Source organism: Gouania willdenowi, chromosome 21 (assembly GCF_900634775.1).
Source record: "Gouania willdenowi chromosome 21, fGouWil2.1, whole genome shotgun sequence".
Taxonomy (NCBI): domain Eukaryota; kingdom Metazoa; phylum Chordata; class Actinopteri; order Blenniiformes; family Gobiesocidae; genus Gouania; species Gouania willdenowi.
In genome coordinates, this window is record NC_041064.1 from 12,769,628 (window position 1) to 12,796,619 (window position 26,992).

The 26,992-nt window shown below is 37.4% G+C and overlaps 2 protein-coding genes across 5 annotated transcripts; one reads left to right on the plus strand and one right to left on the minus strand.

Annotated features, from left to right (window-relative positions):
- Positions 1–551: 551 nt before the first annotated feature.
- LOC114455129 (Golgi reassembly-stacking protein 2-like) lies at positions 552–9,199 on the plus strand. The gene is made up of 10 exons (XM_028436171.1): positions 552–733; positions 3,949–4,029; positions 4,102–4,305; positions 4,385–4,471; positions 5,339–5,469; positions 5,623–5,755; positions 5,834–5,960; positions 7,470–7,553; positions 7,632–7,748; positions 8,827–9,199. The coding sequence occupies exons 1-10, from the start codon at positions 671–673 to the stop codon at positions 9,057–9,059; spliced, it is 1,260 nt and encodes a 419-aa protein (XP_028291972.1). The 5' UTR covers positions 552–670; the 3' UTR covers positions 9,060–9,199.
- A 665-nt stretch (positions 9,200–9,864) lies between these two features.
- tlk1a (tousled-like kinase 1a) lies at positions 9,865–26,947 on the minus strand. 4 transcript variants are annotated; one of them, XM_028436057.1, is made up of 21 exons: positions 26,755–26,947; positions 21,887–22,008; positions 21,727–21,798; positions 20,319–20,394; positions 20,195–20,238; positions 19,916–20,011; positions 19,743–19,835; positions 19,536–19,628; positions 19,339–19,449; positions 19,139–19,275; positions 16,943–17,131; positions 16,741–16,807; positions 16,196–16,293; positions 15,990–16,071; positions 15,810–15,901; positions 15,635–15,724; positions 15,388–15,557; positions 15,169–15,304; positions 12,356–12,467; positions 12,159–12,266; positions 9,865–10,922 (listed from the first exon to the last, which is right to left on the minus strand). In XM_028436057.1, exons 2-21 carry the CDS (start codon positions 22,001–22,003, stop codon positions 10,752–10,754), a joined length of 2,154 nt encoding a protein of 717 aa, XP_028291858.1. In that variant the 5' UTR covers positions 22,004–22,008; positions 26,755–26,947; the 3' UTR covers positions 9,865–10,751. The 4 variants fall into 4 exon arrangements, with proteins under 4 accessions (XP_028291858.1, XP_028291856.1, XP_028291857.1 ...); XM_028436055.1 differs by having other exon boundaries at positions 26,745–26,947; XM_028436056.1 differs by lacking the exon at positions 26,755–26,947 and adding an exon at positions 26,480–26,687.
- Positions 26,948–26,992: the final 45 nt, after the last annotated feature.

Genomic DNA, 26,992 nt, shown 5'->3' on the forward strand with positions numbered 1-26,992 from the left:
TAATCCTTTCATTTCTGCATGTTTATATGCAGCCCCTTTCCTTTACTATGGCCTGATCAGAACCTCCAGGTTTCTACGTTTCTTTTTCTCTTTCTTTTTTTCAGGTTTCTACGTTTTTTATTGACATATTTACAAAGACACAATACATGTATGGGTTGCATCGTGGGGCAGATGCAGAGGAACAGAATTAAGGAACATTGAACCAAACTCAAACATACAAACAAAACAAAAAAATAATGCGAGGGGTTAAGAAAGTAAAGGAGTACAGTCAGAAATAGATGAACATGACGAATAGAAAAAGTTGAAAGTTTCTGCATATACTGTATTTATGGTTTTCACTTCTTCTTTTCGAGTACAGTTTTTTATTTATTAATGCGAACAGGTATCTTTCCATTTCTGTTTTCAATACAACACCGGTGGGTTTGGCTTTTTGTGTATTTAGCTTTATGAATGTAATATTTGACCAAAACAATAATTCAGTTTCTATCTACCGATGCGTCGCTTCATGACGTCACGGATGCTGTGCGTACACCATTGCGCCACAGCGGAAGTGCGTAGAACCAGGAACCGGACTGGAGAACCTCAGCCAGTAGAATGAGAGACAGATCCTCATCCACCCGATAGTAGATCACAGGTTTACACACACACACACACACACACACACACACACATGGGAGGCTCCCAGAGCGTGGACATACCAGGAGGAGGATCCGATGGCTACCACGTACTGAGGGTAAGAAGAACACAACACCTGCATCAACATCTGCATCACTGTGTGAGTCCTCCATGCAGCTCCAACACTAACATCATGTGAGAGTCCGATGGTTGGTGCTCGGCCCGTGCACGTGTTTATTGTCACTGATGACGTTCACAATCATCAGCAGATTTCCGTGCGTTGGAGAGGCGCGCGCGCGCACATTGACCTGAATAACCGGTGTGACCTGCACTGGGATGTGGGACTGGGTGTGTTCACTGACTGGAAACGTCCTGTGATTTATCCTCCAAACAAAAACAGGTGTGACATGTTGGGATCGAATCAATAATAGCAGGAATATGTGCTTCAGCAAAGCCACTGATGCTGTAGAATCCAGTATTTAAAGGTGTGCTGTGGTATCCGGTGCCAGGACTTTAGTGATTGGAAACTGTTCACACTTTTATGACACTTTGTTACAGCTATTTACTTACACCAGCCTTCTCAACCTTGGGGTCGGTACCCCATGTGGGGTCCCCTGAAATATCTAGTAATTAATAAAATAGTAATAATATAGATAATTACTGATTAATTATTATTATTATTATTTATTAATTATTATTCTTTTTTATTCTTGGGGTGGGATTAGAAAACTCTTTCTTTTTCCCACTCACTTTTGAGCTGACATATTATCACAATTATAAGTGTACATGGATCTTATCTATTATTATTATTATTATTATTATTATTATTATTTTCTTCTCTATCTTATCTATTATTTTGAACATCACATGTTTTTCTCTGTTGGAGGTTCCTTGTACACAAAGAGTTTTTTTTGTTCCTTTTGTGTTTTGTTTTCTTGTCCCTGCTCGAAAAAAACAAAAAACAAATAAATAAATGAAATGAAATGAAAATGAAAATAAAACAACACACAATCTTGAACAACTGTATTCTATTGATAAATATAATCTATTTAATAATAGTAATAATTATAAAAATCAATTAATTAATTACATGCAATAAAAAAAATAATATATATATATATATATATATATATATATATATATATATATATATATATATATATATATATATATATATATATATATATCTGAGCTGGCAAAACTTGTCACTAATCCTGGCTACTCTGTATTTTTAATTTGTTTTTAAATACAGTTTAACAAACATGATCAAAAATCACAAGAAACAAGGGACACCAGTAGATGCGTAACACCAAATCTGGTTTCTCTAATTGGATATGTTCAAGTGTTTACCGTAATCTGCAAATTTTGTTTTGACTTAATGTTTCATTTTACTTGTACACTAGTCATGTGACTTTATGCTTTCCTCCTATTGGCCATCTGGAGCTCTCCTACACCATCACAAACAAGCAGGATCAGTTCTGAAATATGAACATGTCTTGTTATGATGGATGGATCGCTCTGAACTTGATCTGGGGCCAATGAATCTTATCCGCTGACATATTATACACAGCGATCAAACATTTGAGAGGATTAGATGAGTCTGAATAACAGTGAGATCATTTTCTGCACAGGGTGAATACAGCAGAACCAAGTTTTTCTCCCTGAAAAAGAAGCAAGGCTGCATCTATATCTAATGTGAATCTTTAAAAAGTGTCTAAACTATGTGAGTGCAGCACTGAGACAGCAAAGTGCCTTAAGGCTGGAATATGACTCTCGGTATAAACTTGAAACCTGAATGTTTGCATGTCTTTCTCATGCTTGTGTAGGTTTTCTCCTCCTGTCTTTCTTCTCAACCCTCAAACATCTACGTTCTGTTAAAAGCAGTCTCTGTGTTGCTCTGTGTCAGGCCAGCGTCCTGTCCAGGGTTGGTAGTACCACTCCTCACCTTTGGCTTTGATTGTTAAACCCTCCTCCATCATTCAAATTAATTGAGTGACTATTAGTCTATTGTTTACATGTTTACGAACTATCTTCTGCAGCAAGAGCAACAGTGGCTTATACTGTATATGTCAATTTGTATAATTTACTCTGATTTAGAACACAAGTTTTTGCCATTTCCTGTGAGTATGGGCCAGATTTTATCCAACCCTTATAATCTACTAACTTTTTCCTTGTATCTGTTCATACATATTTCATATCTGGTTATATGTTTGGCAGCTTGATCATATGAGGAACGGATTCGTAGGAAAATAAGGTCACATTATTTTTCCATTAATGCCATTTAAGTGGAAAAACTGTCTGGGGGACACATTCAGTGTCTGCAATAGGACAAGAAATTACTCATTATGTTGGAATTAAATCCATTACTCAGCACAACTTATTCAAAATCAACCCCTGTCTTACAGGATTCAATCAGTATCTCATCTCATAAAGTAGGGGTATGTATTGCCTGGCATCTGGCGATACAATTAGTATCATAATACGATATCCCGATATTTAAGTATAAGGTGACTATTGCAATTTTTTTTGATAAATATTTGACTTAAGAAACAACTAATCTGTAAATGTCTACACCTTCATGAGATCATTATGTATGACATATATTTTATTGGCATATTTTACACTCAAAACATTGGCTTTAACATGCCATGTGCCAACAACTTAAAATAAAAAAATAACATACAATCTGCCTGTGGCTTTTAAACCAACTTTGATGTAGTGCAACATGACTTTAGTGCAACTTAACTGAGGTATATGTCTAGAACAACAAATAAATGTAGAAAGTTAGTACTTTGTTTTTAGATTTTATTGAAAAAACACAAGCTGGTCAACATGCCCAGGTTTCAGTGCACTTCTTTGTGCAGTTACAATGTCTCCTGCAGTGAAAAAGACTTTCCTGGTTAAATAAAAGTTTAAAAAATTATTTTTTTTTTGTTTTTGTTTAAAAAAAAAATAGATATGGATACATTAAGAATCGCGCGACATACAGTAATATTGCGATATATCGCCGAATCGATTTTTTTCAACATCCCTATCATAAAGTATCGGAATCAGAAATACTTTATTTATCCCAAGGGGAAATGACTTGCGTTACAGAGGCTCAAGAAATATTACAAATAAAGAGAATAAACTCAAAAGAAAGAAAGAAAGAGAAAGAAAAATCATACATAATTAATTAAGACTGTTAATTAAATAAGGATTAAATACAAGTGCATACATTACAGTACAACAAAATTAAAAAAGATAAATAATGATAATTATACAAAAGTACAAATATAATACAGATATATACAACAATGGTCATGATTTCTGTGGTCTGTTGTTCTTTTATAGGTGCAGGAGAACTCTCCCGGTCACCGAGCAGGACTAGAGCCCTTTTTTGATTTCATTATCTCCGTCTGTGACACCAGGCTGGTGAGTTTCCTCCCACAGGAGAGATACATTATAATGGTTTGTGATGAACTGACTGTGTTATTGATCCATCAGAACAGGGACAATGACACCCTTAAAGAGCTGCTGAAGATGAACGTGGAGAGGCCAGTGAAGATGATCTTATACAGCAGTAAGACTCTGTCAGTGAGGGAGACCACGGTGGTCCCCAGCAGCCTGTGGGGGGGCCAGGGGCTGCTGGGAGTCAGCATCCGCTTCTGTAGCTTCGCAGGAGCCAATGAGAACGTGTGGCACGTCCTGGTGCGTATACGGACAGACGGACGCTCGGTTTGCGTGTTTACGTGTTGTAATTTGTGTGTATGTGCTGCTGTGAGTCCAGGATATGGAGCCGAACTCTCCGGCTGCTCTCGCTGGTCTGAGGCCTTACGCCGACTACATTATTGGAGCTGATGCTGCTATGAACGAGGTAAGTGCTCCACTGATTGTAAACAGCTCGATGATGGACAACAGAAACTGATCCAAGGGCCACGTTATCAACATTCATGTCAGTATTTAGAAAAACGACCAGTCTGAAAATCAATACAGGAAAGAACAGAGGGTTTTATTGTCATGTTGTGTCTTTTTAGAATTATTTTGTACATTTTTGTTGTCTTTGTGTGTGTTTGGTGTCTTTTTTTTTATTCATTATGTATTTTTTTTTTTTTGTTTAGTGCATTACATTGTTATTTTGTTGTTTTATGTATTCTTGTCATTATTTTGTGTGTTTTTGTTGTGAGAGTAAATTAATTGATTTTTCTCTCATCTTGTGTAAATTTGTTTCTGCTTTTTGTGGGGTTTTTTTTAGCCATTTGTGTGTTTTTGCAGTCATTCTATGGAATTTCTGCTATCAATTAGTTTTTTGGAGTCAATTTGTGTATTTTTCATTTTATACTCATATTTCATGTTCATTTTATATTCATGTTTGTCATTTTTCTGTAATTTTAGTTTTTGGAGTTTTTTTTTTTTTCTCTCCGTCTGTACATGCTGTCGAAGGTCAACACTACAAGTAGTGCATTCATTTTAAGACAGCATTGCATGCTTTGTTATTGCAATTAAATAAATAAATGTATTTTATTGCATAATTGTGACCATCACAAGGGAAGAGTAAGAAACACTTTATTAAAGGGAGAATATAAAGAAAGAGGGCACTGTTACACCTAGGTGAGGGGGAAGGGAACAGGGAAGAGGGAGTCAGTGTAGGAAAATGGAAGGGGTGGGCAAGAGTCATTTTGTGTACGTATGTCTCTTGTCTATTTAATTTGCTTAGTGATCCATTGTAAGTGTCTTATAACAGAGTGAAGATCTTTTCTCTCTCGTGGAAACTCATGAAGAGAAGGAGCTAAAGCTGTACGTTTACAACACTGACACAGACAACTGTCGTGAGGTGGTCATCACCCCAAACTCTGACTGGGGGGGAGAGGGCAGGTGAGTCATTATTGTTGTAGTGAATTCACTTTACTAGTTCAGTTTTTTTTTGAAGCAATTTTGGTTTTTTTGAGCTAATACATAAATTAGGTCAAATGTACTCACCACTCGTTGCTACCTTGAGTGTGTAATATTTCATTTGTGTTCTTGCAGTCTGGGATGTGGAATCGGCTTCGGCTACCTGCACAGAATACCTACTTTGCCTTTTTTGGAGGGCAAGAAAATCGGTTTTTCTGGAAAAACTCAAAATGAAGCAGCTTTATCAGCTCAGGATGGCTTCACAGAGGTGACTTTGTCATGGATAATGTAAACACAGTTAAAAAAAAACAACGACCTTGGCTGACTTACTGATGTTGTTCATCAGGTCCAACTTTCAGCTGTTGTTCCCACGGTTCCTGTCGACGTGGCAGCTACATCCACAGGATTGGAGCATTCTATGGCTGGTTTGTCTGTCAGCTCTCCAACTGCTGTATTAAATACGTCTCAACCAGGTATGCTGATACATCCATACATCAGCCTGTTGTGTGTAGGGGTGTCCCGATCGGATATCGGTCCGATATTAGCCTGAAAGCGGATATCGGATTCAAATTTCCAAATTCTCTGATTTAAAAAAAAAAAAAAAAGATAAAAATTTCCCCCCAATTAATATTTTATTTATTTTATTCAATTGTAGAATAATGTAGATATTATATTGAAGGTTAAAAATCATGTAACCAATTAGTTAATAATAAATGGGTCAGTTTTTCTCATACCTATTGTTGCTGATTATTGTTCTTTGTTTGAGTGACATCACTTTATCAAGCTTTTTCTAACATTCCACGCTACAAAATAAGTAATTATTATTTTTTTAAAGAAAAAAAAAAGTATGTATGATTCATGCCAATATTGGTACCGATACGCAAGGCTGCAATATCGGTATCATATCGGAAATGAAAAAGTTGTATCGGGACATCCCTAGTTGTGTGTTTGATATATGGTGAAGCTAGAAATCACCTAGATTTAGTTTGCGGATCATCTTTTTAATTATAGATAACTTATTTAGATGTTAATTGGCATTGGACAAATACATTCAAAATTTTATTATACAAAACAGAAATTATGTAGTCATGTTTCTAATCAATTTTGCCTGGTTAAGTTTTTGTGTTCTAGTTCAATTTCATAGATACATGTTAATTTTCAGTCCAATACCATGTCATATTTATAATATAAGTTATTATACTGCTAGTTATCATGTGTATAATAAATTAATAAGCCTTGAAAGAGGGGAATGGGACATTTTTCAGTTTTAGAAATAACACTGATTGCACCTCTCATCTTTACAGTTTAACAGCAGCATGTCAAACTTAGATTAACTGCTTATTTAGTTCTAGTTTCTACATTTACTCACCTTTGACAGGAACAGATCTATTTTGTATATGTCTTTGAACAGTATACTTCCTTTTATATGTTTAATATTATGGAAAAAAGATGGAAACTGAATTTTGTTTATTTAGAAATTACAATAGATAACTTTTTCCACTTTTTTTTTTAAATAAACCGTTTTCTAAAGATATTTTTATTTGATTGGAGTCAACATTGTACGTTTTTCATCAAGTTATCATCCAAAGAACTGAAGGTTATCGAATTATCAGGGAAAAAATTCCATATTGATGCATTACCACTTTTAATTACGGTATTTAATTATTAACAATCATTGTTTGGTTCTCTGTTAGCAGAGTTACATCAACAGTAATCACATCATGGAAGATTCTATTAATTTTGGAGGGGATCCAGATCAATATACTGATTCTGAATCAATTTCCAAAACTCATATCTCGGTTTGTAATTGACCAATCTTTATGAAATTTGATCCGGCTACTGTATGTCGAGCTTGTTCTTCAGTTACCGCACTGAGATCAGGATCACTGAACAAAGATAACTGCCAATATCTGACAAAAACAATATTTGGTGCTTGATTTCGTGCCGTCCGAGTGCTCATGGTCTTTCCATCCACGTTTCAGGGGCTGCTCCAGTGCCACTACCCACACACATCACCTCACCACAAAGTGTTTCACTCTCCATGAATACAGCTTCTACTCTACCAGGTTGGTCAAAGTCACTAGTGCTAGCCCTCTGCGTGTGCGCACTAACGCTCACATGGCTCTCATGTTTTAATCACACAGGCATGATGCCCTTTCCTTCAGCTGTCCCTCCTTTTCCTAATATTCCCAACCTAAACGTCCCACTGCCTGATGTGAGTCACATTCTGCCTCCTGGAGTTGGATTACAACCACATGCAGGTAATGTTTAGATCATCAGAGATTAATCCAGTTTACTCAAATTTTACATAAACCTTAATATGAATCATTGGCGTCACAGCAGTGGTCATCAACAAGTTAAATCCATCATAAATAAAAAATTATTGGGAAGAATGGGGAAAAAAAAAAAACTTTACTTTTCACACCTATTCTATTAAATGTGTTAAATTTATTCTGACCATTCACTGAAAATGTAATTGCTTAGACTATTTTGAGAAGGAGTTAAAAACTCGTACTGATAATGGAATTGTTGGGATATTTCAGAAGGCTTATGAGAGGAAACAGTAAGGTCTTCCTCTCCATATTTTAAAGAAAAATGGGAAAAACAGTTGAAAGAAGAAACAACAGAAGAGGAATGGTTTGTTATGTGTAAGTCGCAGTGCATGGCCACTAGCTCCACCGTTTGGAGGGAGTTCACTTTGAAGAATATCAGATTCCTTATTATTCCAAAAATTATGAAAAAAGTGGTATCTACACCACAACCCTGTTGGAGATTATATGGGCAATTTGACGTGGACCATACACACACATTCTCGTCTTTCCAAAAATTAAAAGGGTTTTGGGATCAAATATTGCAGAGGTTGCCAAAGGTAATCGGATATCCGATACTCAAAACGTGCAAGACATTGTGTTTGGAAAATTTGGGACATGACATAAGAAAAGATGAGTATCAGGTTAAAAATACTACTATCGGCATGTAAAAAAGTAATTACCAGATCGTGGTATGAAATGGAACCATCGACTGAAGAGAAGTGTGTACTGCACAAATATTTGTAAAGGAAAAACTCACAAATGACTAAGAAATACAATTTGAAGAAAGGTGGTTAAAATGGTCAGTTTTCAGGAAGACAGAAGAAAATAAAAACATCGCTATAAGAAAGACTGAAGAATGATGTACATTTGTTTTTGCCCCGACACTGTAGTTAAAGAAATATTTCAATAAAAAAATGTTATAAAGGTTAAAATAGCGAAATAAAAAATAATTGAATTGCTCAAGCTATTACAGTAATTTTAAAGCACTGTGATGCAGTTCAGATTGTATCTCTGCTCCACTCTGCAGGTCTCCCTCCTCTTCCCTCTCTCGATCTAACCGGAGTCATTCCGGGCGTTTCTCTGCCTCCACCCGACTTCACTTCCCTTCCCATCACTATGAAGACTACACCTGCTGTCACACAGGAAACCACGACTTCACCCTCCTCCTCTATCCAAATGAATAGCTCGCTAATCGAGATCCCGATAACATCAACTAACAGTGGATCAGTTAATATCACTATGTCCATGGACTCATCTTAGCAGTACAGCTAGAACGCTCACAGCTAAAATAACGCTCCTAAAGACTGATCCTGGATCATCTGGTAATACTGGTTCTTAAACTGATCACGAGTCTTGCATCTGAAAACATTGAGAACCAGTAAAACGTATGCAGAACCAACTAAGAAGTAGTTGAACTCAGTATGATCTCTTCACTGAACATCTGTAAAATGTGAAATTGGGGGTTTTCCACTTGTTGCAAGATGTGATTTATACAATTGGAGACTTTCCTTCAATAAACATTTACTTGCCAAAATAAGACATGTTTTGTTTTTGGAGATACTGGTAGTTTAACCTAAATCAGTGTTTTTCAACCTTGGGGTCATGACCCCATGTGGGGTTGCCTGGAATGTGTTAAAAATAATTACTGATAACTAATTAAAACAATCTTAAATGTATTCTATACTTTCAATTACTCAAATATAAATCTACTTCAAACAAAATACAGAAAAAAGAACGGAAGATAAAAGACCAAAAAATACCTGCGCTGGCACATCTGTGTCACTTTGTGCTCTAATCATGGTTACTCTGCATTTGTTACACAGTATAACAAACATTATAAAAAATTTTTGGGATTGCCAGAAATGTGCAATATAAAAATAGGGTCACGATACAAAAAAGGTTGGAACCACTAAATGTTTTCTAAATAAAATGTCATTTTCAAGTGTCCATTAGCATAAAAATAGATGTATACCAATGTATACACAAATCCACAGGGTGTCAGTTTCCTTCATCAAACCTTAAAATTATGTGTAACCCTTAAATAACTGAGACACCATTGACTGTCTGGGAGGGAAAAAAACCATCCTGGAATTTATTATTATCCACTCTTTGCTTAAGTTTACAGTTTGCACCCAAAGTGGGACGTACAGCCCTTAAAAAGGTAAGAGCAACGCAGCAGCAAAATGAAACCACTCCAGGAGACATGTTAACACTTGAGGGAGGTGGGGGAATTAAACTTTATACAGATCACTTCTGCACCTCCAAATTTGAAAATTCACCTGTACAGCATATAAAGTTTCCAATTACTCTGTTAATTATTCAATCATTATTCCTGCATAGGGATTTTGTACATTTTTCTACATTTGGTTACTTTGTGCATTAAACACACGTAAACTGCCCAACCTAGATGACACTAAATGCCACTTGTATGCTACACATTACATTCTCATGGCTAAGTAACTCAAATTAAAGCCTAACATCTGTGGGGGGGGGGAAGAGAAAAAAACATTTATTGAAATCAATTATGAAATGTTTGCACTTCTACCTAACAATGATGGACATGTCCTCACAGTAAGTTCACTTCTAGCAGCTGAATCATTTGCACCCAGGCAGGACCAAGTCATTCCATGTTCTCAGCGGGCTGCAAAATCTCCCTTCAGCCCTTTAAGGCTTTCTCTCTCTCAACCAAATCCAGTCACTTTTTTTCTTCAAGGTACGCAGAAAGTTTCAGTGCTTTTATTGGACCCCGGAAAGATCCGTTTATTCATGTCCTTTTTAAATGTTCCTTCACTGTCCATAAATCAAGCCCTGGTGAGCGAGTCAAACGCTGGCAATAGGTCAGAGGAGGCCAGGTGGAGGTGGGGGGAGGATCCTCACCTGCTGGCCTCAGAGGACCTCCTCAGGCTCAGCAACTCTACTGCTTAGTCTAGTGTCCGTCCTGGCTCACGTCTGTCAATATGAGATGACACTGGAGGAGGCCGGCGATGAGCCAGCGGTGCTCGTCTGCAGGTTTCCAGAGGAGCTGGATCTTCGTATGTGAGGAAGAAGGTAGGGGTCGCTCCCCAGCAGGTGGACATCAATGCGGTCCTCCTTCCTGTACGCCAGACACCTCCTGATGAAGGCCTGAAGGAGAGAGGCGGGCAGGGTTGGGGTAAATTACATTTTTCAAATACAATTATCCTTGTTCAATTACAACTCAATTATGATTACGGTGCAGTGACCAACATTTTTTCCAATTAGAATTAAAATTATAATTTTTTTCCTGGAAATAATTACATTTTAAATTACTAAAGTTCAATTGCAATTCCTCAAAAGCACAGAGCCTTTAATAAATAACCCCATAAATTGTATCCTTCCTCTTGTGTTAACTTTTTCTTATATTTCTTGTAATAATGGATCGATTTGACCCATGTCTTAAATCAGCTGTAAAATGCACTAAAAATATTACTTGTTTTTCATCTCTTTGTTAGCTTGTTAGGCTTCCTAATCAATGAAAATATATTCTTTTTTTTTTCTTTAAATGGTAAAATTATACTCAAGAGAACTGACAGATAGCAGGAAGATGTGATATGAAACATATTTTAATGCTTTTTAACTACACAAATTAGCTTTTAACTAATTATTTATTCATTTTAAGGATTATTTAAGGTTATCTTTTATGATTTTATTGTTATCTTTTGTTGTTTTTATAGTTTTCGGATGGTTATATTTTATGTAGTTTTTATAGTTTTAGGATTGTTATCTCTTATGTTCTTTAGGATTACTCTCCCAGTGTTTCCTCAGAGGGAGTCCTCTGCACTGGGGGCTGTGATGGGTCGTGGTTGCACTGGTGCTGTCTGTCTCGCGGCCCTCAGTGATGGTGAATAGCTTTTGCTATGTTGCTGTGCTGGGGGCTCTGTCTCAGAGCCCTGTGCCCATGGTCTGTGTCCTGCTCCTGGTGCAGACGGCTCCTTGTAATGTCTCCTTACCTAGATCCTCTGTACCCAGCCATGAGCCAGTGTCCTTATTTTAACATGTGTGTCTGTGTGGTTGATGGGATTTGTACTGGGTGGGTGTATTTTAAACTATGTTTGAGCTACATCTCTTGTATGAAAAGCGCTTTTTTATAAATAAACATTGATTGATTGACACATGTGTAAGCCATAGAACTGTAACATGGTTCCCCAGGTTTGCGTTTAATTAAATAATTACTAATAATTTCCATGCCAAATACAATTACAAAGTCAGTTATCTGAACTCAATTTCATTTAAATTATGATAATAGCAACAGATTACAATTATAATTGACCCCAACCCTGGAGGAGGGGTTAGAATTCACTAAATAACACTGAACAACTTAACATCAAGCAGACACTGTACCTTTGCTTCGTTACTGGCCACTGGTTTCACAGGGAACTGGACATCAGTGGCTTTGAGGATGGTGTTCTCCTGCAGGATGTCCTGCTGGGACTGATTGTGGCCAAAAGGCTGAGAAAGGAGAGGAAGATCTTTTTTATCATCTGATAGAAACGACCAAACTTCACCGAGATTATTTTTTTTTAACAACACTTCCTTACCTTCCGTCCATAGAGACACTGAAAAAATATAATGCCCACTGACCACACGTCCACCTTATTGGAGATCTTTGGAGGTTCTTTACCAACCACAAAACACTCTGGAGGCAAGTACCTGACAGCCAAACAGAGAGGAAAAGCTTACTGAGAATTCTGCACATTTGACTCCTACACAGAAACATTTCATTTATAACTTCCATAAAACAGAAAGCTGTTATTGACACGATGAGGGCTGCCCTATACCAAATAGACAAGGAAGCACAAAACAACAATGGCAAAAAACAACAAAAAAAACGGTCACGTAACAGTAGTTTACGGGTGTGTAAGATGGAGGTGAATGAGATTGTGGCCCTCATCGGAGAATGGTTTCTGTCTTTAATACTTGTGTATTCCTGAGTCTGACATTGTGTCCAATTTAGCGTTGGAAAATGTGATGAAAACATTGTAGTGCACACGTTGCTTATCTGGCTTACTATGAGATGACTGGTGAAATTGTGTTCGTCTTCAAAACAAACTGATAAATGTTAAAAAATACACCTCAATCGTTAGCTAAAGCTAATAGGTTTTTTTCCCAATGTGCAACAAAATGTAAAATGTGCTGCATTATCCATTAAGTTATGTTTTTGGTCAGTAGAACTGTACGTTATACCTCGACTAACTGGATTTAACAACAAAGCTTGGATGTAAATGGGGCTTAAAACAAACTTGGGGGTGAGGGACACCTGAACGGCTTGCTGAAAATTGAACTTGAAAAAAGAAAATGTTTTTCTCTTTGCACTTTAAAGAGTTTTATTACTGTGATGTAAATAATGTGATAATTTATTATTATATACTGTATATATTTTTTTTTAATACAATACTATTTATTGAATTTTACAATAATGAATAATTACAAAACAAATAATGACAAACGGATAACACAACACCCCCCCCCCCCACCCCCCACAGACAGTCATACAATAAAAGAACACAAAAATACAAAGGTAACAATAAAAACAATTATAGTTTGAAGTGGCATGTAAAAAAACAATGAAATAAAGAATAATGAAAATAATGATAATGATAAACAGTTAACCTTGAGAGTGCTAACATATGTCAGCCCACTATATGTACATTTTAGGGTAACCAGTCATCAGAACCATCATGTAAAGGTCATTGGAGGGGACTTCCACATAGAGAAGTCTCCTCCCTTTTGAAGCAAATTCTTCAGGGCTGCAGGTAAATCTAGAAAAGGTGTCCAGATCTTTGGAAAAAGATCATCTTTCCCCTTTAAGACAGTATGTAATCTTTCATGAGGGAGGGTGCCAAACACCTCTCTGTACCAAAGGGTAACACTTGGAGGAGAAGCTCTAATCCAACTGTGCAAAATGCGCAATTACAAGGAGCTTCTCAAGAAGTTTGTAATGTATAGCAGGAAGGCATAATACCCTAGAGCACAGGTGTCAAACTCCAGTCCTCGAGGGCCGGATTCCTGAGACTTTTAGATGTGTCCCTACTGAAACACTCCTGGTGGAGACCAATGTGTTGTGATCAAGCTCTGCAGAAGCATGATAACGAGCCATTCATTTGATTCAGGTGTGTTGGAGCAGGGACACATCTAAAAGTCTGAGGAATCCGGCCCTAGAGGATAGGCCAAGGAGGAAAACGTCGGGGTCTTTATTAATTTTTAATTTAAATATCCCGCTGATCTCCTTGGAAATAAATGTCCAAAATCTGGAGATCATCTTGCACTCCCAAAAGCAATGATTCATTTTCTGCAAGATGACAGGGGTGATATGAAGTCTGTGAAGTATCTTGTACTGAGTTTCCCTGAGCCTGTTACATGTGAATGTGGTATTGATCAGACATGTAGCAGCCTGCCAGTCATCATCTATATATTCAGTATCCAAATCTTTTTCCCAATTCTTAGAAATATTTTGTAAGTCATACATGTTAAAGGAGCCAAGAAGTGAATAAAATGATGATATAAAATGTTTTCCATTTTCACGTTCTAGGATGAATTTCTCAATGTGATTACTAGATAAATCGACAGGAGAGTGTGACCTGGGAAGATATAAAATGCCTCATTTGCAGAAATGCAAAGAAATTTTGCTTGGGGATATCAAATATTAATTATAACTGTTGGAAGGACATTAAAATGTTATCTTTGAATAGGTCACCAATTACCGGTATCCCTCTATCCAACCAGGAGGAGAACATGGATGAGCCAATGCCAGGAGGAAAATCCGGATTATGGGTTATAGGGGAGAGCAAAGATTTTATATTTTTCGTTCCCATATATTTATTTAAATCGTGCCATACGCTGACACTGTTGCATATAATAAGGTTACTCTTAACCTCTGGGTTAATCTTGCTTGCATCACAAGTAACCAAGCTCTAGGGGGAGCACAGGAAGCACGCCCAAGAGTCAATACAAGTTATTATTATTTTTTAATTAATTAATTTGATTATTATTCATCTATGTCTATATGTGATTGCAAATGTTTATAAACAATATATACAATTTGAAGAAGAATGGTCCAAATTTTTATTTTTTCAAAAATGCTCACACTTCACTTATCTACCCATTTTTTTTAATTTTTTTTTTTAATTATGTCGCGATGATAGCTTTTCATTCTTCAAAGGGGTCGCAGCAGAAAAGTTTGGGAACCACTGCCTTATAATATCAATTTAAAACAAATACAACACTCATCTCCCTCAAATCACAAACTTTTACCGGCTTTACACACATTGAAATCCTGATTAATAATAACATAATTCTTTGTTCAGTCTTACTCTGACTAACACACGTCATATATCATAGTATTTGTACTCACCAGTAGGTCCCAGCACCCTGTGAAGTCAAGTCCATTCCATCCACTCCGTAATTGTCATCATCCATAATTTTGGACAGACCAAAGTCAGTGATTTTGATCTCTCCGCAGGCTGTGCCATCCACCAACAAGATGTTACCTTCAAAATCAACCACAGCAAATCTGCATTAAAGCAAGTGTTCAATGTTAAGAGCTGAAAGCTGCCCAGGTTAATTTAACTACCTGGTTTGAGGTCATAATGGATGATGGGGGGTTTGATATCATTCAGATATTTTAATGCATTTACAATCTGCATCACTATAGATCGTGCCTCCTTCTCAGTCATTAGCTTATGCTGCTTCAAGTAGAAATCCAAGTCATTGCCCTCGCAGTACTCCATGACGGTGCAAAACCTGGAGAATACATTAAAAAAATTTAAGTAAATTTGATCTCAAACTACACCAAAAGTTTTTTTAATCGTCTGACTGACGTGTCTGTGTCAAGTGAGAAGTAGTCGTAAAGCTTCACAATCCGGGGATGGTCCAGCTCTTTGTGTATTCTGTATTCTCGACATGCATGCCTGTCAGTGGGACAACAAATACGTCAATATTAGAAATTAAGTGGTTTTGTAGATCGGTAACGTAGTTCCATGTGCATCCATATACTTGTGATAGTTCTCCTTTTTCTCATCCCTCCAGTTCTTGTTCAGTTGGTGGATTTTCACAGCAGCATATCTTTGTTCAATTAAGTCAAACGCCTTGGAAGAAGAATAGAGTTAAAAGTTTACATGCAACACACAAAAAAGCATTTGCCGTAATGAAAAACTGAAGCTTAGTTTAACATACCTTATATACTTCACTGAAGCCTCCTCTGCCTAGAAGGTGCAGGAGCAAGTATCGTTCATTCAGCGTTGGGTGATCTTTAAATCTAGAGAAAGAATAACAGTCTTCATTGGTATAGAAAGAAGCATTGCTCCACATGATCAAATATTGACTACTGAATATTTCTTCCTAGCAGTGTGTGTCAGATGGAGGAGAGGATTTGGACTCACTGGGAACTGTCTTCATTATTGATTCGCTTCAGCTCCCGAATGTGCAGGTTTCGTACTCTCTCCAGACGCTCCAGCTCTGCCTGGATCTCAGCTTCCTCCTATAAATCATTCAAACACACAAACACAAGCGGAGGGAAGAACCTTCAGAGAGCAAACTACAAGGAGGAGGCCATCAAAACACACTCGTACTTTGAAGACTAGTTCGGAATTAAATATTAACAGCTGACTGAGCAGTCTCCTTGTTATACGAATTAATTAAGAATAAAAAGAGAAAAAAAGGATAAACTTCAGAGTCACTTTTCGTTTCTTATCAACAGGACAAAGTATGAAAGATTGGTTACATCTCACTTTGTACACTGCATAAAAATAAATCTGAGAGGTTTGGTGACTCAAGTTGGTTTTAAAGGCAATCAATGACCTCATGAGTTTCTACCTTCACTACGAGGTCATTGCTTCACATGAATGCAGAAAAGTCAAGCAGATGATCAAAAACATTGCTGCATCCTCTATCGTTTTGCATTGTTTGTGTTCAGTATCTAACAAACCTTCTTGAGATGTCCAAGTCGCAGTTTGAAAATCTCTTCCTGTTCATGATACTCTGCTAGTGTCAGCCTGTCAGGGATGAAACAAAGAACAAAATAACATTATTTAAATGTGAAATCCTTTTTTTTTTAAAACACGTTATGTGCATGTGTAGTAAGCCTCAAAAACATGATCATTCCAACATGTTAGGAGGTGAGGACCTACAGCTGAGGTAGGCTGGGTTTCAGGAAGGGATCGCTCTCTGCGCCGTTCACTGCCTTGGTTTTGCGTTGCTTTGGCTCCGAGTTTGTGGTTAGTGTTTGGGAGTTGCTGGAAGATGGAGGTTTCCTCTTGGCTAAAAGCTTCCTCTGCCTCTCGATGTCCTCCCTCTGTTGGTTGATCGACTCCTGCTGTCTGTGAGGGGAACACAGTGTTCCATAAAAAAGCAGATCACCAAAGTTATTGAGATGAACACAAACCAATGACCATGAAATAAATATGTTGAATAAACTGCAGATAACTGTTACGTAATCATGGTTTTGAGAGCCAATTATACCACTCAGTAAAAGTGGGACCACATTAGACAAATCAATAATCACATAATAAATTAAAAATTATCATGTGATCGATTTTGATCCATGATCGTACCGTTTCATAAAATTTTTCCAGACAATATTGTACCCATAATTCTAATATATATATTTAAGTATCATTTAATGTCAACTTTTCTTAATTGAACGACAAAAATGTGACTCACCTCTTAAAGTACCTAAATCAGCCTGAGTTTGGTTATTGACACAGGTCTCATTCAATAAATCAGTTGTTCACAGTCTTGCAAAAATAAATAAATATTTTCAAAAACAAAAAATGTTTTCTAAATGAATGAAAAAGTTAGAGAAAAATGATAGCTTACAAAGAATTCGATCAAATTCAATATATGTAAAAAGTTGAATTTAATTCAACAGGACGAAAACTTATGTCATTGAGCAAGGCACTAAATCCACATTGCCTTGTATGACTGGGTATGAATTATGCATGAATGTTGGTGATAGCAGCCCCGTTTCGATCAGTATGCCCCAGGGCAGCTATGGCTACAATATAGCTTACCACCACCAGTATGACTGATGTGAATGAAGAACGGTTTCTGTACCGCTCGTTGAGTTTCATGGGGAAAAAAACTATATAAATCCAAGCCATTATTATCATTATTATTAAGTACAACAATAAGACTACAGCCTATTTGGCTTAAGATCAACTATATTGGATCCAAAGATATTTTGCATTTTATGCAATTATCGTGATCGGCTGTAATGTCTTTGACGTCAATGTCGCGATTAAACTTTCTGTAGATGCTCCCATTGCATTGTTTTATCATCTCATTTACACCGAAGAGTTGTTTACTTTACGTGACATGGCTTTATTTCACTCGCATTTGTGCACAAAGATGAAAACCTATGAACAAACGGCAAAATTGTCACTTGGTAGGAGTGGAGCGGCTGAGCGCAGTACTTTTTACCCAGACTACTGGCTCTGAAAGCGGGGACATCGTCTGCTGTTAGTGTGTGTGCGCTTGTTTTGTTTATTCAACCTGAGCCTGTTAAAACGGAAAGTTTAGAGCGGAGCGATGTGCTCCCGTTTACTTTCGCTTTCAGACTTCTGTCCGTTTCAGGGTGATGGCGGACACTGAACACCCTTGCATCACAGCGGTCATTGATTATGACATGGGACTCCGGTTTAATTCAACAGCTGCAACGTTTATCACTCAAAAACGGCATACAGCTTATTATTGATCTGCTCCAGTCGTACACATTCCCTCATTCCATACACTGGTCCAGCAGTTAAAGGGACTGACAGACGCACACAAACACACAACAAATGTTATGTTCAAGTCCTGCATGGAAATTTTTCAACTCTTCCACTCCCTCACACTCACAAGTCCCGAAACATGGTACCGCTTGATTTTCCGTGAAACTGTATCAGGTAGTACCGAAAGGAATTTGGTCGGTACTTAAAAAACAACCTGAATTCATATCATCAGATTGGTGATCTTTTTTTTTAAATTCACTGATCGGTGATCAGCCCATAAATCCTGATCATGTAAAGCCTATAGCCTAAATATTAATATATAATATTGTGAGTGTCAAAGTGATGAGTATGATCCAGATAAGAAAATTTTAACTTAAATTAATGATCGATTAGCTGTTTTATTGCCTCTCTTGTTACGTCTGAAAATGATGGATTAAGTAAAAACAGCACTGGCTCCACCAGTGACGCATCAAGGATTTTTGGTCAAAAGTAAGCGGCATTTGTGGACCCTACGAAAGTTCCATCGTGTTGTCTTTCCTGCTGTAAATGTACCATTAAATAAATTCAGGTAGAAGAGGAAGAAGATGAAAAATACTGTACATAAATGGCTCTTACTTGACGAGGTTTTGGAAAGCATAGCCATCCGTCCACTGCTCTGTGAAAGAGGCCCCGTGCCTCACTGTGGTGAAGTGACCTAAACGTAGCCGGTCCTGCATGCTCTTCTCACGACAGGCCTGCTTCTCCTGGTTGCTCTAAACATCAAAGACTTTGTTTAGCTTTGCACAAAATACAGAAAGTGTTGCTAATCATTTTACCTTCTCTATGAGTAACTTCTTGCTCATGGTGATGCATTTATTCAAGCGTTCCTTGTATTTTTCAAGTAATTTTTGTTGTTCATCTATCTGCCTCCTGAGATCACAGTTTGCCTAAAAAAAGAAGGGAACAATACACTAGCTTCCATTAAATAACAATTATTTTCTATCAAAATGTTGAAAAAAGTTTCTCTTCTTACCCTTAACAAGTCATCTATTCTTCCTTCCTTCTTTTCAAGGTCTAGATTCTTAGTGCTTTCAAGGGCAGCCAACTTTAACACCGTAAGTTCAGTCTGTGCAGGTAAACAACACAACAAGGTGTTACAAACTTCCTCAGGAAACTCTTAAAACATTTAACAGTAAATGTCAACATCATTTGGAGAGGGATGATCAAAGGTCAGACGCACCTGAACACCTTTGACCGCTAGTTGCTTTGGATATGTCATGTGGTCCCCAAAACACAGACTAGTAGGAGATGAACTACTTTGTCTGACCTGCGCCTAGAAGACGACATGATTGTTTAACAACAGGGGAAATTATGTAAAGTTATTTAATAACAGTGTGTTTGAATAAGACTTACAGCAGTGCCCTGAGTAGAGTGGGAATGTGAGTTTTGGGGTGAACGAATCATCGGAGGGAGACCTCTTACAGGACTAGACCCATTTCCTCCCTGGAACTAAAAATAAAAATAAAAACCATTACTGTTTAAAACAAGATTACAACAGACCTGCTCTTTTGTGTTTTTAAAACTGTTATCTTACTAGTAACAGCAAGGTCAAATAATCAAAAAAGTAATTCAGCGTTTAGAGGTTATTTATTTGTTTTTGAAGTTAGTAACAGATGACAAAAGTGAACTCACATCAAAGTAATCACTTATTTTGGGTCCGCGCGCAATTGACTTTCCTGTTGAAAAAGAAGTTGAAAAAAATGTTGCGAGTCAAAAAAGTTTGGAACAAGATAAAGAAAGAGATTTTTGTGCAGACCTTGGCTGCTCTCCGACTGGATCTCAGGTTTCCTTTTTCTTCCTCTGGTTGTTTCAGACTGCTTCTTTTCTGGTGTCTGAAAGAGAAATGCAACACTCTTTATGCCTGCTGCTGTATTGTAGATAGAGAAGTCTTTGATCCTATTTAATAAACATTATAATGCTCTAAATTAAGTTTTGATTCAATTTAGTAGCCATAACTATAAAGCCGATTCATACTTTTAAAGATTCTACTGTTTTATCATCGACTGTTTTTAAATTATGCAAAAAACATCAACAAAGAAAATTGAGATATACACAATATAATTTTAACTATGGAAGTCCAGACTGGGTTTGCAACTTTGTATATGGGATGATAGCAATTTTTTGGGAGAGATAAGACCGGAATTTAAGCCTGATTAACTCAGTTGATTTTGGTTTTGTCCTGACAAAGTGCTGGAAATGGTTGTATAGGGCTTTGTAACAGCGGTAGCAACTCCCACTTGGACACACTGAATACATTTTATCAACTGGGATAGTTTGACTGCTTTACAGCTGGTTGAAGTGTCCTTTCACCACTAGTAGGAGTCGTTTAAATAGGAAATCGGAAAATATATGCAGATCTATGATCAAAGGAAATCTACGTACAGAAAAAACATTGAGATTAGCAAGAAAGTCTAATTTTTTTTTTTTTTTTTTTTTTTTTTTTTTTTTTTTTAAATCGGGAGACAGAAATTGTGATTGAGACATCCTTAGTGTAACACAAGGAGAATGGCCTCTTTTATTGTCTGAACGTTTTGGTTGAGAAAAGGATAATCACTTGAGAGATCAAACAAGGATTTTATTAGTTCATAATCAGATTAGTCCTGAATCTCAAATTATATGTATATAGACAACATGAATAGATGTTATCGCTTTACCTACAGGCTAAATTTTGTTAAGTAGCCCTTACAAAAAGAGTTGATATACTTAATATTTTGTCTTTTGATTTATTTCAATAATGATTAAAAGATTGTATTGCTTTTATCCTACTGTTAATAATCACTTTCATTGCATCAAATCTGCATCTACAGTTCTGTAGATGCAGTATCTTACACTAAGTAAGAAACTTAGAAGGTAGAATACATTGTGCTTGTATAAACTAACTTCATTTTAGGAACTGGTCCAGAAAACAAACACAAAATTAAAAAAAACACAACTTCTACCTTTTTTTAGGCTCAATAAAATCACCGTCCTTCTAAAACAAGTTGGGTTGTTTTAACTATTTACTTGGGTCTTTTTTTGGTTCATAATAAAAGTTATATGAAAAGGTGCGCCTTCATCAATATCTTGTATATATTGTAGTACGATGTGGTTAACGTGCACATTTGCTAACATGCAGTTCTGATTATCAGCTCAGGAAACCACTGATCCAACATTTTCATCCATACCTCTGACTCCTTGTCACTCAGAGATCCCAGACTTCCAAAACTGTGATTTGAACATTCGTTGTTAGCTAAGCCCTGAAAAAGAAACAAAAAGAAAAGAAGAAGTGAACAAAAATCCTTGAGCAAAGTCAAAAATCCCTGTTGACGTTGACTGATGACTCACTTTGGGTCCCCCGCTCATGCTGCCGGTGCTGCCCCCTGTGTTGCCGCTGACCGCGCCCATAAACCGTGCCTCCAGCAGCTCCTGTCTCCGGGGGTCCAGGCTGTGCAGCTCCTCCATGGTGCCTGCAGCAAACATTTACAACTGTTACAGATCATGTCTCAGTTTTCGATAACGAACACAACAGAAAGACAGTATTGTGTTTTTTTGTGAGTATACCAGGAGTAGACCAATCATTCAGGTCTTAGCCCAATGCTACCACTGCAACCTATGATACAAGCATAAACCGGCGCTTTATCACGAGAGTCAGAAAAGCAATGTTTCAACTTCTTGGCACTCCACATGCAGCGGCCCAGGGGGAGCGATGCAGGAGCTCAATGGGATTCAGTGCAGCAGCAGCAGCAGACGTTACTGTCTGCTCACCAACCTGCGCTTTAATGAGACAACCATTTTGAATCGACAAAGGCCAGAGGAGCCTCAGCACTGACTGTACTCCAGCTTACAGCAGGCAGCACACTTCACTGGAACAATGTACGATGCACACTCAAGAACACATAATCAAAATGTTTTGGTAGACAAGAGGACATCCTGTTTGTAGTTAAAGGTTTACGAAAATAATAAATACAACCGATTGCTACCTGCAACAAATTAAAATGTCAATTCAAATAAATGATTTAACTGTAGAAGCAAAAATAGGAGCAGGGTATAATGTTTCTGCACTTCACATGAAGAAACAAACACTAAACTATTTAAACAGAAGGATAAACTGGCTGTAATAAAAATATGTCTGACTTATCAGCCAATTTATTTTGATTTATAACTTCAGGACGCCTTGAATAACAATAAAGATTTTTAAAGCACATAAGGAGCAAAGCAGGTATTATTACAGCTGCGTTATTGTGCACAACAAAACAAAATAGCATAATAAAACTGGTACAAACACCAACAGTCAATAATATTGTCTTGTAAGAAAATGATACATGAGCATTAGGGTGTCCTTCTTTAACCTTTTCACTTCCGATACAATGCTACTGATATTGTGTTCTTGTGTATTGGCCACAACGAATATTGATCTAAAACAATATCAGCACAAATCATACCAATTTTCATTATTTATTTTGTAGTGAGGAATGGTACAAAAGGCTTAATCAAGTGATATTACTCAGACAGAGAACAATAGTCAGCAACAGTAGGTATGAGGACAAACTGAGCCATTTATCATTAACCAATGGGTCACATACATTTTTTTAATCTTAAACATGATTAACAATATTCTACAATTTGATAAAATAAATTAAAAGACCCTGAATAAAAAAAAATATAGATTATTTGAGATTTTAAATGATACTAGTTATTTTTTTGCTAATAAGGGACCCATATCCAATATCAATAACAGATTGGGACATCCTAAATGAGCAAGCTTTGTTTCAATGGCTAATAAAACAGCAACGGGAGAAATTTGCAATTTAAAGCTAAACAAATCAAAGCTGTTGGATTGTACATTTTAGTAGTACACAAGAATGAAATTCAAAAATAAATGCTGTTTCTTAAAATTGCAACAAATATGGTGTCTCACTTTAGGAGAATTCTAATAAATGTTATATAATCATATAAACCTCTTAACTTACTTACATAATCTAGCTAAAATGTATTCAATGCATACCCAATAGTACATGCACAGTTACATCTGATGGTGACTATAAATTAACTACGACATGGTTCTCTAATAGACATTTTCCATCGTATGACTGCTAACCTTTTAATCAGTGACTGTTTCATATTTCAACACTTAATCCATAAACTGTGGTCAAACTTTTTACAACTGAGCCAAAGATGGTCACAGGTCTTACAGAGCCTATGCTTTCTGCCTCGAAGCATCACATCAACAACTGTCACACTCACAATAACAATGGGTCTGTGACTTCCAATCAAACTTTTACAATTCCTTACAAACAGTTATGTCATTCACAAACAACTTTCTAAACACTGTCGGGGATTGTTTTACATGGCATGTGCACAAAGGCCTTTTTCTGTCCGTCTCGTAATAGCACTGGACATTTTAACTGGTGGCACATGTCACCTACTTCCAGCCTTACCAGTCGAATGACAAAACTTTGACCTCTCCTCTTCCTACAGCTTGAAAAACAACTGTAACCCAGATTTAATATGAATGATTGCCATAATACTAAGAAAAAACCCAACGGAAAGCAAGTGTTTTCGTTAACTTGACTTCAATTCAATGAGCAATCATGTATAACATCCGCAGGACAGAACATATATTTCCTAAGAAAATTCTGCAAGGGGAAGAAGCAATTGAGATAAGTTTAACTAATTCTGTATTAATTAATTAATAATAAGTAGAGATTAAACATAAACAGAGTGATACTACTAGTACTGTGAGGAATTGCATCTACCTTTCCAACAAAACTGGTCAGAGCATTTTAAATATGTGCGAGATGACACAGATTATATATTAAATACAAGCAAAATGATCTCATCTGACGGGTGCCTCTAACCTAATATATGAATACATTGATAAATTAAGCGGAGCAAATGTTGCCGTCTACCTAATATAGGGATGCTTTGTTTAAGGACAACAAAGAAAATCCCCACAAAGTGTGTTATGAACTACCCCGGAGTAAAATGCTTAGTTTTGGTTGCAACCTGATATCAGATTAATGAGCATGAATTAGCTGTTGTATAAGAAGAGCTTCCTCCTAACTAGGGGCGTCCCAAATTACTTTTTCCACTTTTGATACAATAACGAGATTGCAGCCTTGAGTATTTGCTGAGTCCGATATCAGCACACTTCATACATACTTTTGTGACTCATTTTGTAGTGTGTAATGTCAGAAAAGGTTTGATCAAGTAATATTACTCAAACAAAAAACAACAGTCAGCAACGGTAGGTATGAGGAAAAACTGAGCTTTTAATTAATAACTGATGGATTACATACAAAATATAACACAAATATAAAGAATATTTAAAAGAATATTCTACAATTAATAAAATTAGTAATACATTAAAAATAACCTTATTAAATCCAATAAAAACAATGTATATTATTGTGTGTAAGATTTCAGATGCAGGCCAGACTCGATACAATCTGATACTCTTATTTATTTTTTGTGGAGTGTGTTTTCTCTACTGCAGACAAAGTCAATGCAATAAAATGTAGACATGCTAATTTTCTTTAAAAAGGAGTTGATATCTGAAATCTGGGCTGTGTGGATGGTTCTAAATTGATGTAAAACATTTTTGATGTAAAAATCCTTTTGTGTAAAGTTAATGCACAGAAAATATATTTTTAACAATATTTTTTGAAGAATTTCATGATGAGAGGATTTGATGAGTCACTTGTTATGCATTTTATTTGCAGCTTGGCCCCTTAAATAGGAAAAATGTGTCTTATTTATGTTATTGTTTATTGTCATTTTTATATAATTCTATTGAATTGAAAATGTCATACCCAGAGTATGTCCTTTCCCCCCTTTTCCTAAAATATTGTCTTGTATCGTATATTGTCTCGTGAACTTTATAAACCATCCCATCATTACTGATCACATGCACTGGTTTCTTTCTGTTCCACATGTGAAGGCCTCGGTGCACAACAGTTATCTATGAGGAAGCCCCTGCTGGAGCAGGCAGTTGAACCCTTGCAGCTCTTGCAGTGGATGTCATTTTAACTCCATGCAGCTCAGCAGAATGACCACCTGTTTATGGCAAACAGACACTGGGGAAGTCGTTCAGGGTGGATCTTTTGACGGAAAGTCCTCAGATCAGACCAATGCTCACCACGAAAAAGAAGTGTATGTGTAAACTGCTAATACAAAAGAGTGTGGGCGTCCTCCATCATAACACTATCCAGTGACTTCTTCTGACATGCACGTAAGCATGAATGACACATAGTGACAGATTTCCACTAAAAAAAAAAATGGCTGATTGCGTGTTGCATACCGCACAACACCCGCAGCCTGCATTCCTTACAGTTTGCACTGCAATCTACACTATTTGTTCACTTCACCCGCAGAGCTAAGGTCAATCAAGGCTACCAGTTTCCACAGCATTAGCATCTATAACAAAAGGGACATCCAGGAGACCATGCATGCCCCCACAGGACAACACCTCAGACACAGTCCTGCACCGTGAAGATGACACACACACAAAAACACACAAAGGATGGCTCACCCACGGTCACATCACCAGGAATAAACCCGGCTCCTGCACTTCTGCATCCACATCTAACTGCTTCAATTCTTCATCCGTCGCTAATCTGCCGGTGCTGTATCGGCTGCATGTTTAATGGAGGATGGAGCGACTACTATTGTGACACTACAACAGTGCTTTACAGCCTTCCTTCCCCATGCATTAGTTTAAGCATATATTTACTATATGTGCTGCTCTTCAGTGCTACAACGAGCTAGCCAAAAAGGCTCAATGGAGTTTGGAGCTTGACACGATACTGTAACATTAGCTTGCAGTTAAAAGATTTGCCCGGTCCGTTTTAAAGAAATGTTCCCCTCGCCAAAAAAAAAAAAAAAAAAAGACAACCGAAAGCAGCGCAAACAGTGGCTTTTTTAAACGTTTAACGATACCTTCCCGGGGCCTTCAACCCCGCCGCGGTGAGCCGCTCTGAGCTCAGTCCGTGTCGGGGACGTGGAGAACTGGGACCAAAGATGGCGTCCCCTCCAAACTTCCACTACTTTAGATACTCATAGAAAGACTTTTCGTGTGTCGGCGGCTGCTGCGTTCACACACAGGCCGAGGGATGAGCACACCGCGGAGGGTCTGGGCACGGCTCTGCTGTCCGGCACGGAGGGAAAAAGGCCGGTTAGGGATATGTTTTTTAAGGCTACAAACCTCTTCACACCTCAGCAGGGCGTCCACGCTCCGGGCACCGCTTCGTCTTCCACGAGACGTCACGCATCGTGTGCAAAGTGCCTATCGCGAGGGTGATGCACGTCTCCCCACTGACAGCAGGAAAACATGACGGGATCTCCACGGACACACACACACACAACCATCTACCACAGTTTATACACACACACACACACACACACACACACACACACACACACACACACACACACACACACACACACAAACTC

Coding starts and splice junctions, on each gene's coding strand:
- tlk1a (XM_028436057.1), bottom strand. CDS start 22,003: ATGGAGGAGCTGCACAGCCTGGACCCCCGGAGACAGGAGCTGCTGGAG. Junction 16,294..16,740: donor GACTTGGACATCTCAAGAAG/GTTTGTTAGATA, acceptor AATGATTTATAG/GAGGAAGCTGAGATCCAGGC. Junction 15,558..15,634: donor TTCTCACTTGACACAGACAC/GTCAGTCAGACG, acceptor TGTATTCTCCAG/GTTTTGCACCGTCATGGAGT.
- LOC114455129 (XM_028436171.1), top strand. CDS start 671: ATGGGAGGCTCCCAGAGCGTGGACATACCAGGAGGAGGATCCGATGGC. Junction 4,472..5,338: donor CTGATGCTGCTATGAACGAG/GTAAGTGCTCCA, acceptor GTCTTATAACAG/AGTGAAGATCTTTTCTCTCT. Junction 7,749..8,826: donor TGGATTACAACCACATGCAG/GTAATGTTTAGA, acceptor TCCACTCTGCAG/GTCTCCCTCCTCTTCCCTCT.